The sequence below is a fragment of the Salarias fasciatus genome, chromosome 7, assembly GCF_902148845.1.
Source record: "Salarias fasciatus chromosome 7, fSalaFa1.1, whole genome shotgun sequence".
Lineage (NCBI taxonomy): Eukaryota > Metazoa > Chordata > Actinopteri > Blenniiformes > Blenniidae > Salarias > Salarias fasciatus.
Genome location: NC_043751.1, coordinates 9,844,133 through 9,858,720, shown reverse-complemented (window position 1 = coordinate 9,858,720; position 14,588 = coordinate 9,844,133). Strand labels below are relative to the sequence as shown.

The 14,588-nt window shown below is 43.6% G+C and overlaps 1 protein-coding gene across 2 annotated transcripts in view; it reads left to right on the top strand.

Annotated features, from left to right (window-relative positions):
* tasor2 (transcription activation suppressor family member 2) overlaps positions 1-14,588 on the top strand; it is a 23,526-nt gene extending 8,938 nt beyond the window's left edge. Inside the window, exons 12-22 of one of the 2 annotated variants that reach the window (XM_030095959.1) lie at positions 4,398-4,470; positions 4,580-4,651; positions 4,759-6,798; positions 8,731-9,043; positions 9,191-9,608; positions 10,573-12,774; positions 12,945-13,064; positions 13,154-13,307; positions 13,404-13,509; positions 13,703-13,884; positions 14,050-14,588. In XM_030095959.1, the coding sequence (XP_029951819.1) occupies positions 4,398-4,470; positions 4,580-4,651; positions 4,759-6,798; positions 8,731-9,043; positions 9,191-9,608; positions 10,573-12,774; positions 12,945-13,064; positions 13,154-13,307; positions 13,404-13,509; positions 13,703-13,884; positions 14,050-14,147 (5,778 nt within the window). In that variant the 3' untranslated portion in view covers positions 14,148-14,588. Of the gene's footprint in view, positions 1-4,397; positions 4,471-4,579; positions 4,652-4,758; positions 6,799-8,289; positions 9,044-9,190; positions 9,609-10,572; positions 12,775-12,944; positions 13,065-13,153; positions 13,308-13,403; positions 13,510-13,702; positions 13,885-14,049 lie in introns of both variants that reach the window. The other variant, XM_030095958.1, reaches the window with a different exon arrangement.

Sequence of the window (14,588 nt, the reverse complement as noted above, 5' to 3'; positions counted from 1 at the left end):
GAGCCTTGTTGGCTTGTGGGACTCCAGAAGCAGCTGACGGGTACCGGCAGGCCAAGCGAACTACAGCCCAAGCGGTTGTGGAGGCAAAAACTCGGGTCTGGGAGGAGTTCGGGGAGGCCATGGAGGAGGACTACCAGTCAGCTTCGACGAAATTCTGGCAAACCGCCCGGCGCCTCAGGAGGGGAAACCAGGTCTCCACTAACACTGTTTACAGTGGAGGTGGGGAGTTGCTGACCTCAACTGTGGATATCATAGGACGGTGGAACGAATTCTTCGAGGACCTCCTCAATCCCATCGCCACATCTTCCATGGAGGAAGCAGAGGCTGAGGTCTCAGAGGTGGACTCGTCCATCACCCAAGCCAAAGTCACCGAGGTGGTTGGTAAGCTCCTCGGTGGCAAGGCACCGGAGGTGGACGAGATTCGCCCTGAGTACCTTAAGTCTCTGGATGTGCAGGGACTGTCTTGGTTGACACGTCTCTGCAACATTGCGTGGCGGTCGGGGGCGGTGCCTCTGGATTGGCAGACTGGGGTGGTGGTCCCCCTTTTTAAAAAGGGGGACCGGAGGGTGTGCTCCAACTATAGGGGGATCACACTCCTCAGCCTCCCTGGGAAAGTCTATTCCAGGGTACTGGAGAGGAGGATTTGACCGATAGTCAAACCTCGGATTCAGGAGGAACATTGCGGTTTTCGTCCTGGTCGCAGAACAGTGGACCAGCTCTACACCCTCCATAGGGTGCTCAAGGGTTCGTGGGAGTTCGCCCAACCAGTCCACATGTGTTTTGTGGACCTGGAGAAGGCATTCAACTGCGTCCCTCATGGTGCCTTGTGGGGCATGCTCCGGGAATACTGAGTCCGGGGCCCCTTGTTAAGGGCCGTCCGGTCTCTGTATGACCGGAGTAGGAGTCTGGTCCGCATTGCTGGCAGTAAGTCGGACCTGTTCCCGCTGCATGTTGGACTCCGGCAGGACTGCCTTTTGTCACCGGTTCTGTTCATAATCTCTATGGACAGAATTTCTAGGTGCAGCCAGGGGCCGGAGGGGGTCCGGTTCAGGGACTGCAGAATTTCATCTCTGCTTTTTGCAGATGATGTTGTCCTGTTGGCTTCATCAAGCCTGGACCTACAGCATGCACTGCGGCGGTTCACAGCCGAGTGTGAAGTGACAGGGATGAGGATCAGCACCTCCAAATCTGAGGCCATGGTCCTCGACCGGAGGAAGGTGGCCTGCCCACTCCAGGTCGATGGAGAGACTCTGGCTCATATGGAGGAGTTTAAGTATCTTGGGGTCTTGTTCACGAGTGGGGGACGGATGGAGCGGGAGATTGACAGGCGGATCGGTGCAGCGTCTGCAGTGATGCTGTCATAGTATGCTCCATTGTGGTGAAAAAGGAGCTGAGCCGAAAGGCGAAGCTCTCGATTTACCGGTCAATGTACATCCCCACCCTCACCTACGGACATGAGCTTTGGTCATGACTGAAAGGAGAAGATCCTGGATACTAGCGGCTGAAATGAGCTTCCTCCGTAGGATGGCTGGGCGCTCCCTTAGAGGTAGGGTGAGGAGCTCAGTCACTAGGGAGGAGCTCAGAGTAGAGCCGCTACTCCTCCGCATCGAGAGGGGCCAGCTGAGGTGACTCGGGCACCTCTTAAGGATGCCTCCTGGATGCCTCGCTGGGGAGGCGTTCCGGGCATGTCCCACCGGGAGGAGACCCCAGGGAAGACCCAGGACACACTGGAGAGACTATGTCTCTCGGCTGGTCTGCAAACGCCTTGGGATCCTCCCGGACGAGCTGGAAGAAGAGTCTGGGGACAGGGAAGTTTGGACTTCCCTGCTGAGACTGCTGCCCCCACGACCCGGTCCTGGATAAGCGGTGGAAAATGGATGGATGGATGGTATACTTCAACTGTTGGAGACAGAATATGGGGAAAGAAAATCCAGGAAGTCATTGAAGGATTTTTGAAGCATATATTTGTAAATTAAGGTGAAAAATAACTATTTAGTCACATAAAAACAAGCAACGTCTCTGGCTCTCACAGATTTGCAGTCTCTTCTTTAAGAAGCTCTTCTGTCCTCCACCCGATACCTGTATTATTGGCTCCTGTTTAGGCTGGTTATTTGTATAAAAGACACCTGTCCACAGCCTCAAACAGTCAGACTTCGAACTCCATCATGGCCAGGACCAAAGAGCTGTCGAAGGACACCGGGAACAAAATGGTAGACGTGCATCAGGCTCGGAAGAGTGAAGCTACAATAGGCCAGCAGCTAAGTGTGAATCAGTCAACTATGGGAGCAGTTATTAGAAAAGGGAAGACATACAAGACCATTGACAATCTCCCTCGATCTGAAGCTCCATGCAAGAGCTCACTCCATGGCATCAATAATGATCATGAGAACCATGACCAAAAATCTCAGAACTATATGGGAGGATCTGGTGACTGACCTGCAGAGAGCTGGGACCAATGTGACAAAGGATACCATCAGTCAGTACGTTTACATGCAGCCAATAACCCTTTTCAAACTCGAATGTTGGCAATAACCCAATAGCGTTTGGCAATGTAAACACCCGCCAAAACCCGGAAAAGCTTATTTTCGAGATTTGTAAAACTCGAAAAAGACCGCTGGGTTACTCCTTTTCAAACTCGAAAGTGCCGCCGTGTAAACAGATATCGAGTTAAGGGACATTGTTTTTGGTTCTGCGCATGGTCCCATCCGCAATGAATCATGGTCTTTTGAGTCCAGCAACGAGTAGGAGCGAAACTCACCACACTTTTGTCCGTGTGAGGCTCCCGTAACGCACGATACGAACTGTTATTCTGAGCGTGCACGTCGCACATGCTTCCTTCTGAAAGTCGGCGATTTGTATGGCCTGCAGAAAAATCATGTACAACAGAACAACCGTTCTGTCTGCGTTCTGTCTACAGAACGGAGTCACCGCAGCAGCGTCTGCCTCTACAGGCCAGTGGAGGAGGTTGCCAGATCTGTCTATCGAACCCGTAAAAAAATCTGAAACTCGTAGAAAGCAGCCCAAACCTCCATCTCGGTTGAAAATGCACGTTAAAACCGTATTTGTATGATAAAAAACACGTCATAAACACATAATCATTTTATCAACCCATCCAACGTGTTCAAAAAAGAATCTGGCAACACAAAGCCGCTCCGGTCAGAGCTGTTTTGTTTTGAGAACAGCATGACGTGCGACATGGTTTGGAAAGGGATATCCCGATTGAATGCACTGACTTGTAAACGGGGTAACTCTCTGTCTGTTAAAGCATGTAAACGGGGTGTTCCTAATGTTTCAGAAACCTAGATAATGACCTGAACCCAAATTTTAGCTGCATGTAAACGTAGTCAGTAATACACTATGCCGACAGGGAATCAAACCCAGCTGTGCCAGGTGTGTCCCTCTGCTTAAGCCAGTCTCGGCCGGTCTGAAGTTTGCCAGGGAGCATATGAATGATCCTGAAGAGGATTGGGAGCATGTCATGTGGTCAGATGAAACCAAAATGCAACTTTTGGGTACAAACTCAACTTGCCGTGTTTGGAGGAAGAAGAATGCCGAGTTGCATTCCAATGACACCATATCTCCTGTGAAGCATGGAAGTGGAAACATCATGCATTTAGAGCTGTTTTTCAGTAAAGGGGGACAGGACCACTGATCCCTGTTTAGGAAAGAATGAATGGGACCATGTTTGAGGAGATTTTGAGCCAAAACCTTCCATCAGTAAGCATTCAAGATGAAACCCGGCTGGGTCTTCTAGCATGGATGTGATCCCAAACACACTGCCCGGGCAACCAAGGATCGACTCCGTAAGAACCATTTCAAAGTTCGGGAGTGGCCCTGCCAGTCTGCAGACTTCAACCCCATAGAAAGTCTGTGGAGGGAGTTGAAACTCCATGTTGCCTGGTGACAGCCCTACAACATCATTGCCTGAGAGGAGATCTGCATGGAGGAATGGGCCAAAATTCCAGCTGCAATATGTAACAAACCTGGTGAAGACCTACAGAAAACGTCCGGCCTCTGTCATTGCTAACAAAGAATATATTACAAAATATTGAGTTGGAATTTTGTTATTGACCAAATAATTATTTTCCACCATCATTTACAAATTAATTCCTTAAAAACCCTACAAACCCTACAATTCCTTAACAACCCTACAAATGTGATATCCTGGATTCTTTTTTCACATTCTTTCTCTCACGGCTACCTATGACAACAATGACAGACCTCTGTCATTGTAAATGGGAGAACTTGCAGATTCAGCTTACTAATTACTTTTTTGCCCCACTGTATATTAGTCAAATGACACCAATCATTTTTTGGGGGGTGGGTTTCACTCTCTATGATGATACATCATTAAATATCACGAAACATCTAACACAATTCCCCAATTTTTTCCACAGGCTCTCGCTTTTCCACTTAATGATGGTGGATTTCTTATCCTGTTGCACTCATCTCATTTCCTTGGGTGTGATGGTAAGATATAATGATGAAAGCGCACAATGGTGACTGTTGCATTGAAGAAACTTCACCTTTGTTGATAAGCACAAATGTATAACTTCTTCATACAATATTCTTCTCTCAGATATGGGGACTGGATCAACTGAAGGCCTGCAAGGCATCTTTGTGTTTCCAGATTCTCGTGTTGCAGTGAGAGGTGAATTGGTTTTGGTTTTGTTTTTTTTTTTACTTTTTCCAGCACTACTTTTTTGTAGGAGTACAAAAGCAGCTTCTAAATTTATTTTCTCTCTCTGCCATTTACAGATGTGAAATTTGGACTTAGACCCTCTGCCATATCGCTTGAAAAACTTTGGTTTCTCCCTTCATTACGTTCTGCAAAGGGGAAAGTTGGGAAACCAGCAATCAACTCAAGTGAACAACTATGGGAAAGATTAGTACATTATATGTGCAGTTATGAAGCACTGTTGAAATCTCGACTGGGATCTTGGCCCTGCAAGGAATTCAGCGTCTTACCAGCTGAATATAATGATCAGAATACCCACAAACATGTCAGTTCTTCCCCCGAGTGGATTCATCATGCATGGCAGGGGTTTAACTTATACCTCAGCAAACCAGAGTGCTTTCAGGTACCGCTGTCCAGCGCCTCAGACGTTCTGGCAGCTGAACAGGAGGAGCAAAGAGAGGACCTTGATGATGATGTTTATATCTGTCCATCTCCTGAACTGGTCGATCCTGTGAGCAATCCAGTACAAGACCAGGTGTCAGACAAAACATGTACCGAGACTTCTTTGGACAGTTTTTCTTCAAGGGCAGAAGCCCGAACTGATTTACCAATACCAAGACAATGTGCCATGCACACTGAGATGGGAAAATCTATTGATACTGAAGGAAAAAAACAACTAATTTCTCTATCGGAGGACCTTCCTTCAGAGCTGATTGTCAGCATTACTTCAGCAGAACAAAGTGTTGGAGTGGAGTCCATAAGTGTTGGCAGAAATATGTCAACAACAAAGCATAATGACTTTAAGTTTGGTGGAATTTCAATGACTTCCAAGTTACAGAGTGTACAAACGAACTCCCATACTGATGAGACTGATGAAGCTAGAAAAGTTGTAGCCTACCCCCAGGTTACCAAACTCACAAAACCCAAAAAGAGGAGAGGACAGAGGGGGTTCTCGAAAAAACAAACGCTGGCGTCTACAGCTTGTGTCAGGACTCCCAGCTCACAGACAGAAAAAGCACCAGATGAGATTGGCAGCTTGAAAAGTCAAAAGGATAGAACCACCAAACAAATGTCTGCTAATCCACGGCGGAGAATTTCCTCCAACACTGCTTGGAGGAGAGCAATCCAACGCAAGCACACAACAGGAGCGCAGGAGAAAACATCTGACGCTGAACAGCAGAACATGGAAAACAGTACTTTGATGGAGCTTAAAGCTGGTCCTCTGAGAAAGAAAACAGAGGTTTGGGATCTGAAGCCAGTTGTCTCAGAATGTGGAAGAATCTTGGTTCCTCATGGCTCTGTAGATGTTGCTTATCATATAAAGCATATTCAGGAAAAGATCCAAGCTACAAAGGACGAGCTGGGTCTGGACAAACCACTGCTTGATACCTCAACAAAAGCTCATAACACAGTGGAAATGGAGAAAAAGGCTTGCGCTGATCAAGAAACATCAGTCGATGAAATGGGCATCACAACATCTATGGAATGTAGAAACCAGCAACAGAACATGAAGAGTCATGTTGATCCTGAAGAAAGTGTTTTGGAGCACTCGGATAATTGCACAGTCTCAAAGCCTTTGAATACGGAGACTAATGTGGAATGGCTAAACAAGGTTGCAGATCATCCTCCCTTGCGAGAAATTGAGGAAAAAAAAATTGGCTTCATTTCCACACCAATGAGTCCGCTGAAAGGCGAAATACTGTTGACCAAACTGAAATCAGTTCTCTCAAGAGGAAAGAGAAAATTGGATTTTTTGATGATGGAAGAGGCAACTGCGAACACAGTTGAGGACATCCAACCCTGCCATAAGCAGCAGAAAGTGGAGTCTGAAACTGAAATGTTGACGAGGAATAGTGCAAGTACTCTGGTTGAGAGCATTCGTGTCAATGACATGTCCAGCATGCTCCCAGTTGATGTCTTTGCAAATGCCCTTGGCCTCACCCCTAAAGAATCACCAGTTCAGAGAACTCAGGATCAGGATTATTTGCAAAAGGAAGACTCACCTGAGACACGAGACAAGCAGATACTACGACGACCACTAATGAGTTCTCCACGGCGTCGTAGGATTAAAACACTCAAAAAGTTCAAAGGCATCACTGAAGAATGCATCAAAAAGACATGTAAGTTCAGTTTTATGTTGTTGGCTTGATGACGCTTGTTTTTATGAAAGATGTCTTAACTCTCTTTAGTATTAGCGTGGAACTCTGACTCTTTTCTTGACTCTGCCACTGCTTTAACTGACCTTGGTCCATTCTGCTTGTGCTTTGCTAAGTTTTCACTAACTCTGTTTTAGGGCTGTCGCCATATCAAATTTTCTCTTCACGATTATCATGGGGGAAAAAAATATCACGATAACGATATTATCACGATATCAGCAAAAATTTAACTAATAATGGTACATACATTCAGATTCATCTTTAATTTTATTTTTGTTTGTTTTCTCTCTTTTCCCAGATGAATTACATTCAGAATACCTGTCAAATGAGGTGTTGAAACAATATGAGAACAGTAACTGTACAACTAGTGTAGTTACACTCAACTAATTAAAATCTGATGATCTGATTAACAGAGGATCCACAGCAGAGGCGTAATTTACGTAGGGTTGGTGGGTTATGAAAACCCACAGGCCCTGTTTCGGTGAAATCCTGTACCATCACCACACTGCCGAGAACTTCTGTTTGTTTAAATCCGAGGCAGAATGAGCGCAGCAGCTGCTTCTCTCCAGCGAGAGGCGCCGCTACTGGTTAGGGCCCCGAGCTGAAGGGGGTCCCGAGGAACGGCTGACATTAGTCAATTTCAATGACAAATTTAAGGTGCTACACTAGACGCTGCAACAACAACGTGTCGAAAATCCCCCGCATGGGGCCCTTTTCCGAGTACTTACCGGTTGGTTGCTAGAAGGGGGCCGGCGGAGAAGACGGTGGATATCAGCGACGCAACTTGAAACCCCCCAGACACATTACAATGACACGTCTGGAACCTACCTAACGGGGCCCCACTACTACCTGACTTGCATCAACGTGCAGTCAGTGTTGCTAAACACACTTTTTTCGGGTTAGGATAGAGCATCTCGCTGTCGTCGTCGACATGTTTAGTTCACTTGTGACGCTCGCTAACTGGGAGCCACGCTAGCTAGGAGCTGTGCCGCTACCGCTGCTTCTGCTGTGTTTATATGTGAGGGGAGGGGGAGAGGTTGGGGTGCTGCAGGAGGGAGACGAAGCAGGGCGGAAGAACAGGAGCGGAGTTTGAAAATACACTTCAACATGTTTCAAGTGACACTAGATCCTCTATGCGATATTATCATGTGCGCATTTTGAACACGATATTGAAATTTCATTTTTTAATACCACGGTTATCGTCAATACCGGTATACCGCGACAGCCCTACTCTGTTTGCTCTTTCATTGCTTAATGCTGCATTTCTGCTGATCATGTCAATTTGCATGCTAACTGCATATGGAGCTTAATTAACCAACACCATCGTTAATAACAATCGTGACATAGTTCACATGTTGGTGACAACTACAATTACATTGATATTTTTCAAGTGCTTTCATTGTGCTACTTTTTATTTTCATGCACTTTCTCTTTTTTTCCTTTTTATCTTCACAGGGTGGTTGCATTTTCAAACTCCAGCTTGTAATTCCAGTGAAAATCTCACATATAAAGACTGTTCTAGGGACAATTTGTTCAGGAAGACTGTTAAGGAAAATGTGAACAGTGTTTGTACATCTACTGATGGATTGAACTTACTTGCTGACTTGGCACTCGGTGCAAGTAGTGGCCAGGTTCCTCTACCACCGCACCCAGCACTTGAAAGCCCACCTGAGACAAGTTTGAAGAAGTGTGAACTTACCAAAAGTCTTACAGCTGTTGATCAAGACTCAATTCTTCACGCTCTGCTTAGACAGCCTCCTGCGAGAGCTGTTCATCTGCCTGATACGACTGCTTCAGTGAACCACCTTGTTGGAGGCGATGAGTTGGTTGGTTTGTTGATGAAAGAACATGCTTACTCATTGGACCCATCTTCCTCTTTGCTGTTGGGTTTGCCAGGTACACCCTTCCAGGCATCCCCTGTAAGTGGTTCTACCAGACTGCTGCTTCATCACCAGGCAGTGTATGGTGATAAATACAAAACACTACACTCCTCTCTCGGTCAAGAAGATCAATATGAAGCCACCAACAGTCCAGACTGCCTGAAAAAGCTGTTGACAACCAGGCAGAAGTTCAGGCACTCTCGAACTTTTGTTTATAAGGATGGTTCTCTCCAAGTCACACGTCAGTGGCAAGAGAAGTACAACTTTGCTGCAGACAGCAAGTTTACAAATGAAACGAAGAACAAAGCAATTATCCGAGCTTTACATGGGTATGTATATCGTCTTGTTTGTGTACATTAGGTTTATCAGAGATGAAAATGTATGGTTTTGTTGCAAATGTTGTCATGTTTGACATTTGGTTTGGATCATATTAAAGTGTACTCAGCTAATTTCTGTACATTTGACGTCTTCAATAGGCCATGGGATTTCTCCATCCAAGACACCGATCCAGAAAAGCAGCTTATCATCCACATGTGGATAGGTTTGTTTTACAGCCGATCGACAGCCAGGTTCTTTCATGCTGACTCAAACTTGGAATACTCAAGTTCAGAAGATCCTTTGGATATTCCCAGTGCAGTGATATCAGATCCAGCAGGGGATGACCTTGCAGATATTTCAGATCCTTCAACTCCTGAAGCTTTGGACCTCAGTAAAAGGAGCAACTCGGCTTCGAGCAAAGAGTCGGTGGTTTTGGATTTGTCTCTGAAGAACTCCATTGCAGAGGCGGTCCCTTCAGATGAACAAGTGAGCAAAATGGAGACTTCAGAATCAGATGGACAAGAAAAAATCATCCAAGCACTGAATGAGCTGAAATCACCTAGAGCGATAAATGAGGTAATCCCTTACTTTGTTTCTAAAGTTTCATCTACATTAGTTTGTGTAAAACTGCGATTAATTTGACTTTATTTTCCCAAGAAAAAATGTGTTAACTTCTTCAGCAAGTTTAAATCCCCCACAGAAATTGGCAATTTAAGAAAAGAAAAACAGCCTTTAAATTATTAACATTCTCATTTGCTCTCCAGTGTTCAGACATTGAGTGCAGTCATATTGAAAGTGAAAGCAAATACTAGATATCAAGTCAAAAACGATCTTGTGAAAATGATCTCAACCCTGTATTACCCCAACCCTGTAATTTCAAATACATCATGAATACTCACAATACCCTACAGTCATTGTTTGCACACACGCAAACTGTGTAGCTATGAGTTACCGCATTGATGACATTTCTTCTCAACCCCAGCCAATAGTTACAGCCAGTAATGCCCAAATAACTAATCTCTGATTAAACTCGGTAAACCTGCTTTGCCTGAAGTGCTTACTGCAGGGAAAAGTGTATCAAGTCCTCTTCTGCTGCTTTTCAACATACTGTTATATTTTTTGATCAGATTTCACAATTCAAGTCCAGGCAAATCTTAGCTGTGTGCCATGATATAAGCAGTCACCTTTAAAAAAAAATTGTAAACAAATTTAAATGTGATATTCAACAGTTTTTTTTTTTTTTCCCACACTATTGGAGTCGGCCACAACCAAACTGTGATGAACGACCAAATTAGACACTGCAGTTATGAAAAACAGAGCTACTCCATGCACAGGACAATGTAAAATAAAATCTTTACATCATATTATTTCAATGGTGACGCATGGTTCCGATTGCATTTTGATTTAATACAACTGTATTTTTCTGTATATTGCTCTGACAGTGAATATTTAGGAATTCTTCATTCTAAAATGTGTTCTTGAAAACTTTGAAGTAAGAAGTAAAAGTATGTTATTTTTATATTTTGTTCACTTTTTTCAGAGTCAACAAGAGCCTGGCCAATCCACTGAGCACAACAGTGACGTAACTGATGTGAATGACATGGCAGTTGATGAAGAAAGAGACGACAAAAGTTTCGGCAAGACTATGATTCCATTTATTGGACCAGATACCTCTGGCGATGATATATCAGAACCACTTCATTCCTTGCAACCATCAGATGTTGAGGAAATCCCCTTCACCAGTGAAACAACCAACTCTGAAGCTGTCCTGCCCACTGCTGTGCTTGCTACATCTGAGATCTGTGCCAGAAAAACAGAACCCTCTTCACCCAAATTACCACTTCAGGATGTAAGTGAAACCGATCAGCCTCAGGGAAATCACCCTGAGAACAGGTGCCCCACCCCAACTATTGACGAAAAACCATATGAGTCGAGACCTTTTGGCTTTAAAAATGCTGACGAAATCCTCAAAAACATCTCTGAGATGTCCTCATCATCTTCAAATGATGACTTACCAGAAAAGAAAAAAAATATTGCTACTTCTGCAGTCAACACTCACCTCCACGTTGATCTTGAAGCAAGAATCCTGAGAGTTTTACCAAGCGTGAGCAATCTCCCTTCCAAGTCAAACCTCACTGACAAACCAAGCCAGATCAAATTAACTGACATGAATGAGTCCTCTGATCCAACCCCGGACTCAACAAGCTCCCATACCTACCTGAGAGAAGAAGAAAAGCCAACAATGGCTTGTGCCACGCAGGATTTGCCTGCAGAGTCATTGGATCCCAACTCATATTTTAAGGAAAGAATGGAGCAAATACTTTGTGTTAAGTTGCAGGTGGAAAAGGCAAATTTGTCAGTTCCTCAACTCTCTTCTACAACTAATGATGAAGTGGAGACCTCTGGGATGACAGATGATTGCAATTCTCACACATCTGTTCCATCTACTGAATGTTTGCCAGTGAATGAATCTCATGAAAATCAAGAGATTGACCAAACAACATCTGAATGCAGTTCAAAACAGGAACCTTGCCGCCCAGAAGAGCCACACATGGAGAAGTCTTTGCAAAATATCCTGACTAGTACCCCTATAGTCAAATACACAAAACCAACTCCAGCACTCACAGAAAATACAAAGAAAGACCATTTCATAGGAAATTCCAAGAAATTGGACGAAAGCCATATGGTCAATGGGCCTTCTTCAGCAGACACTAGGCTAACAAATGGTCGTCATTACAAATCTAAGTCAGTGAAAACTGAATTGGCACTTCGTGATCCCGCATTTTCTGACCAACAAGATGATAATCTAAATGTCAACAGGATCACATCCTCGTCACTATCACTATCATCCTTTGACTCTGCTAAAAGTTCCCCCAACCAATTTGATGAAGATCAGAGTTACTTCAGCTGGAGTCATTCAGTTGAGAATCTTGAGCAAAGAATTAAGGAGACTTCTATTGTCAAACAGGGAGAGTCTCCTGATGCATCAGCTCCAATTGTGACTTGCGAAGATAATGGCATGGGAGATGAGAGCCTTGTCTTGAGTCCCAAAGCATCACTTGTATGCACAATCTTAAACACCAACCAGACAACTTCTGTTTCTTTTTTGGAGCAAATTTCCAAGAGGTGCCTCCAAGATGACCCCACTCAGGCATCAGTAGAACAGGCTTGTCTCATATTTTCAGAAAAAATGAAACAGCTTCTAAAAAAGACCAAGAGGGGTCCCACACAACAAGAAGAAGCTCACAACAGCTTGAGTTCATCTTGCACTAGTCCTCCTATGATGATCCACTTCTCCAATCTAGAGGAACAGGACATTTCACTGTATCCATTGGGCAACTCACTTTTTGGACAAACAATCATGGTGGACATGTCCGACAGGAAAGACCAACAGAGACAAAACAGTGGACATCCCCGAGAAAAATCCCGTACAGCAAGCAATCCCCTGGACCATGCTGGTGTTTCAAAAGTGACAGCAGAGTGTGCAAGGCTCTACAAAGCAACAATGCATGACATTTGTGCTGTTGAACTGGATTTCTCAAGACCGAAATACTTCAACATGGATGGAGTTCACTCAAAGACGGAACCGAGTAACCACTTTGACTTCTGTGATCAAATGAAGAGAGAAATGGATGAGACGTTTCGCAGTAAGCTAAATTCAATCGTGAAGAAATCTTGTAAAACCAGATACCGATTCTTCATATTGATGACATCTGATGACACCTTCTTTGACGAAACCAAGGTAAGGCAAATTTTTCAAATTTACATTTCAATACTAATAGAAATACATATTTGTCTTTTTATGCATTATATCAAGGCAAGAAAAAGCATTTTGTTTGCTGTGCCTGAGCTTAATGTTAAGGTTTTTTTTTTTTTTATTAATGTTATTTACATACACCTATTTTTTTAAAGGCACAGTTACAGGCAGAAGGTCATACTGCTGTCGATCCAGATGAGTTCTTCATCAAGGATAGCTTGTCATCTCTACTCATCATCCTCAGGAATGAAGACATTGCTGAGCACATTTTTCAGGTAAAAGATCATCTGGTGGGGGAAGAAAAATACAACTGGAATGTAACAGTTGCCAAAACTAATCGAACGACTTGAACTCTGCTATGTAGGTCCCACACTTGCTTGAGCTGAAGAGGACCCCAAATGTGCTGTTTGCTGGTATTGACGAACCTGATGATGTCCTCAATCTCACATACCAGGAGGTCTTCACAGCGGGTGGTATTGTAATGATTGACAAAGCAGCACTGGAGTCCCTCAGCCTTTGTATGTACCTCAACTTGAAAACAACTGGTGGATTTAGTTGTCACGTTGACCAGTCCTTCCTGTTTGACTCATTGTCTTCACTCTGTGATCGTGTAGGCAACATGAAAAAAATCTCCACGATCTTGCAAGAGCTAAATGGAATGGGGAAGTGGAAATGGATGTTACATTACAGAGACAGTCGTCGGATCAAAGAAAATGCAAGGTACAGGTCAAGACAGAATGACAGATGACATTTTTAGTGTTGTTAGATTTTTTTTAAATGTATAAATTGAAAGAAATAATGTTCTTAAATTATTGTCAATATTAATCCAAGCTGTTAAGATAAAGTAGTATTTGTTCTTCAGATTATGCCGTTATTGTTGAACACTTCTACGGTTTATGCTTACCAAATCCAGGCTGAGTGCAGAAGCAAAGGAGAAGAAGAACTTTCTGCTCTGGGGCCAGGACGCCGGAATGCTGGAGGTCATGCCTTACCATGGATGTGATCTGATGTCGAGAGATCACCCTGACTATCTCACATGTTTAGTCCGCTTGCAGATCCAGAATATATCATCTCGCCACACAGTTTTTATCACTGGTGAGACTATTGTACTGTCATATTTAGAGTTTAATAAACATGCACCTTGTGGTTTTATTGTAGAAAAAATATTATTTTCACTTCAGGGTGGAAAGCAAACAAAATGCCCTGTCATTGTGCTTTACATCACCTGCTAAATGTATTCTTTGTTTCCTATTCTTACAGACAATGCAACAGATGGCGCCTATGAGAGGAAAGGAATTTATATGACGACGGTGAACTCTTTTCTGACAAAGCCACCAAGCGAAACATTTACAGTCTGACCTAAAATACAAATGTCAAACTGAACTGAAGTTGACTTCACCACACAGCATTTTAAAAATGGCTCAGAAGAAAACACTACTTCTCTCGCTTTCTTGTTCTTTTTTTTTTTTTTTTTTTGTAAAGTGATAGTTATTTATGGCTTCAGATTTTGCTGAAATGTTTTATTCGACAGTGTTTTCTATTGTATGTTTAAATCAGTTAATGAACAGAGTGGCAATAAGGCCTCTACCCTGGCAGCTGAGCTGGATTTACAGAGGGTAATATTTTTGTTGTAAATTACGTTGTAGTTGTTTGAAGGTTTTCTATTATGCATATTGTATTATTTTCCTCGTGATTGTGCCACAGTTGCAGAACAATCAGCAGTGTTTGTTTGATGAGGACTTTCTGCCTTTTAAAGACTGTTTCACTTTGACTGCAAATAAAAACATTTCTTAATTGTG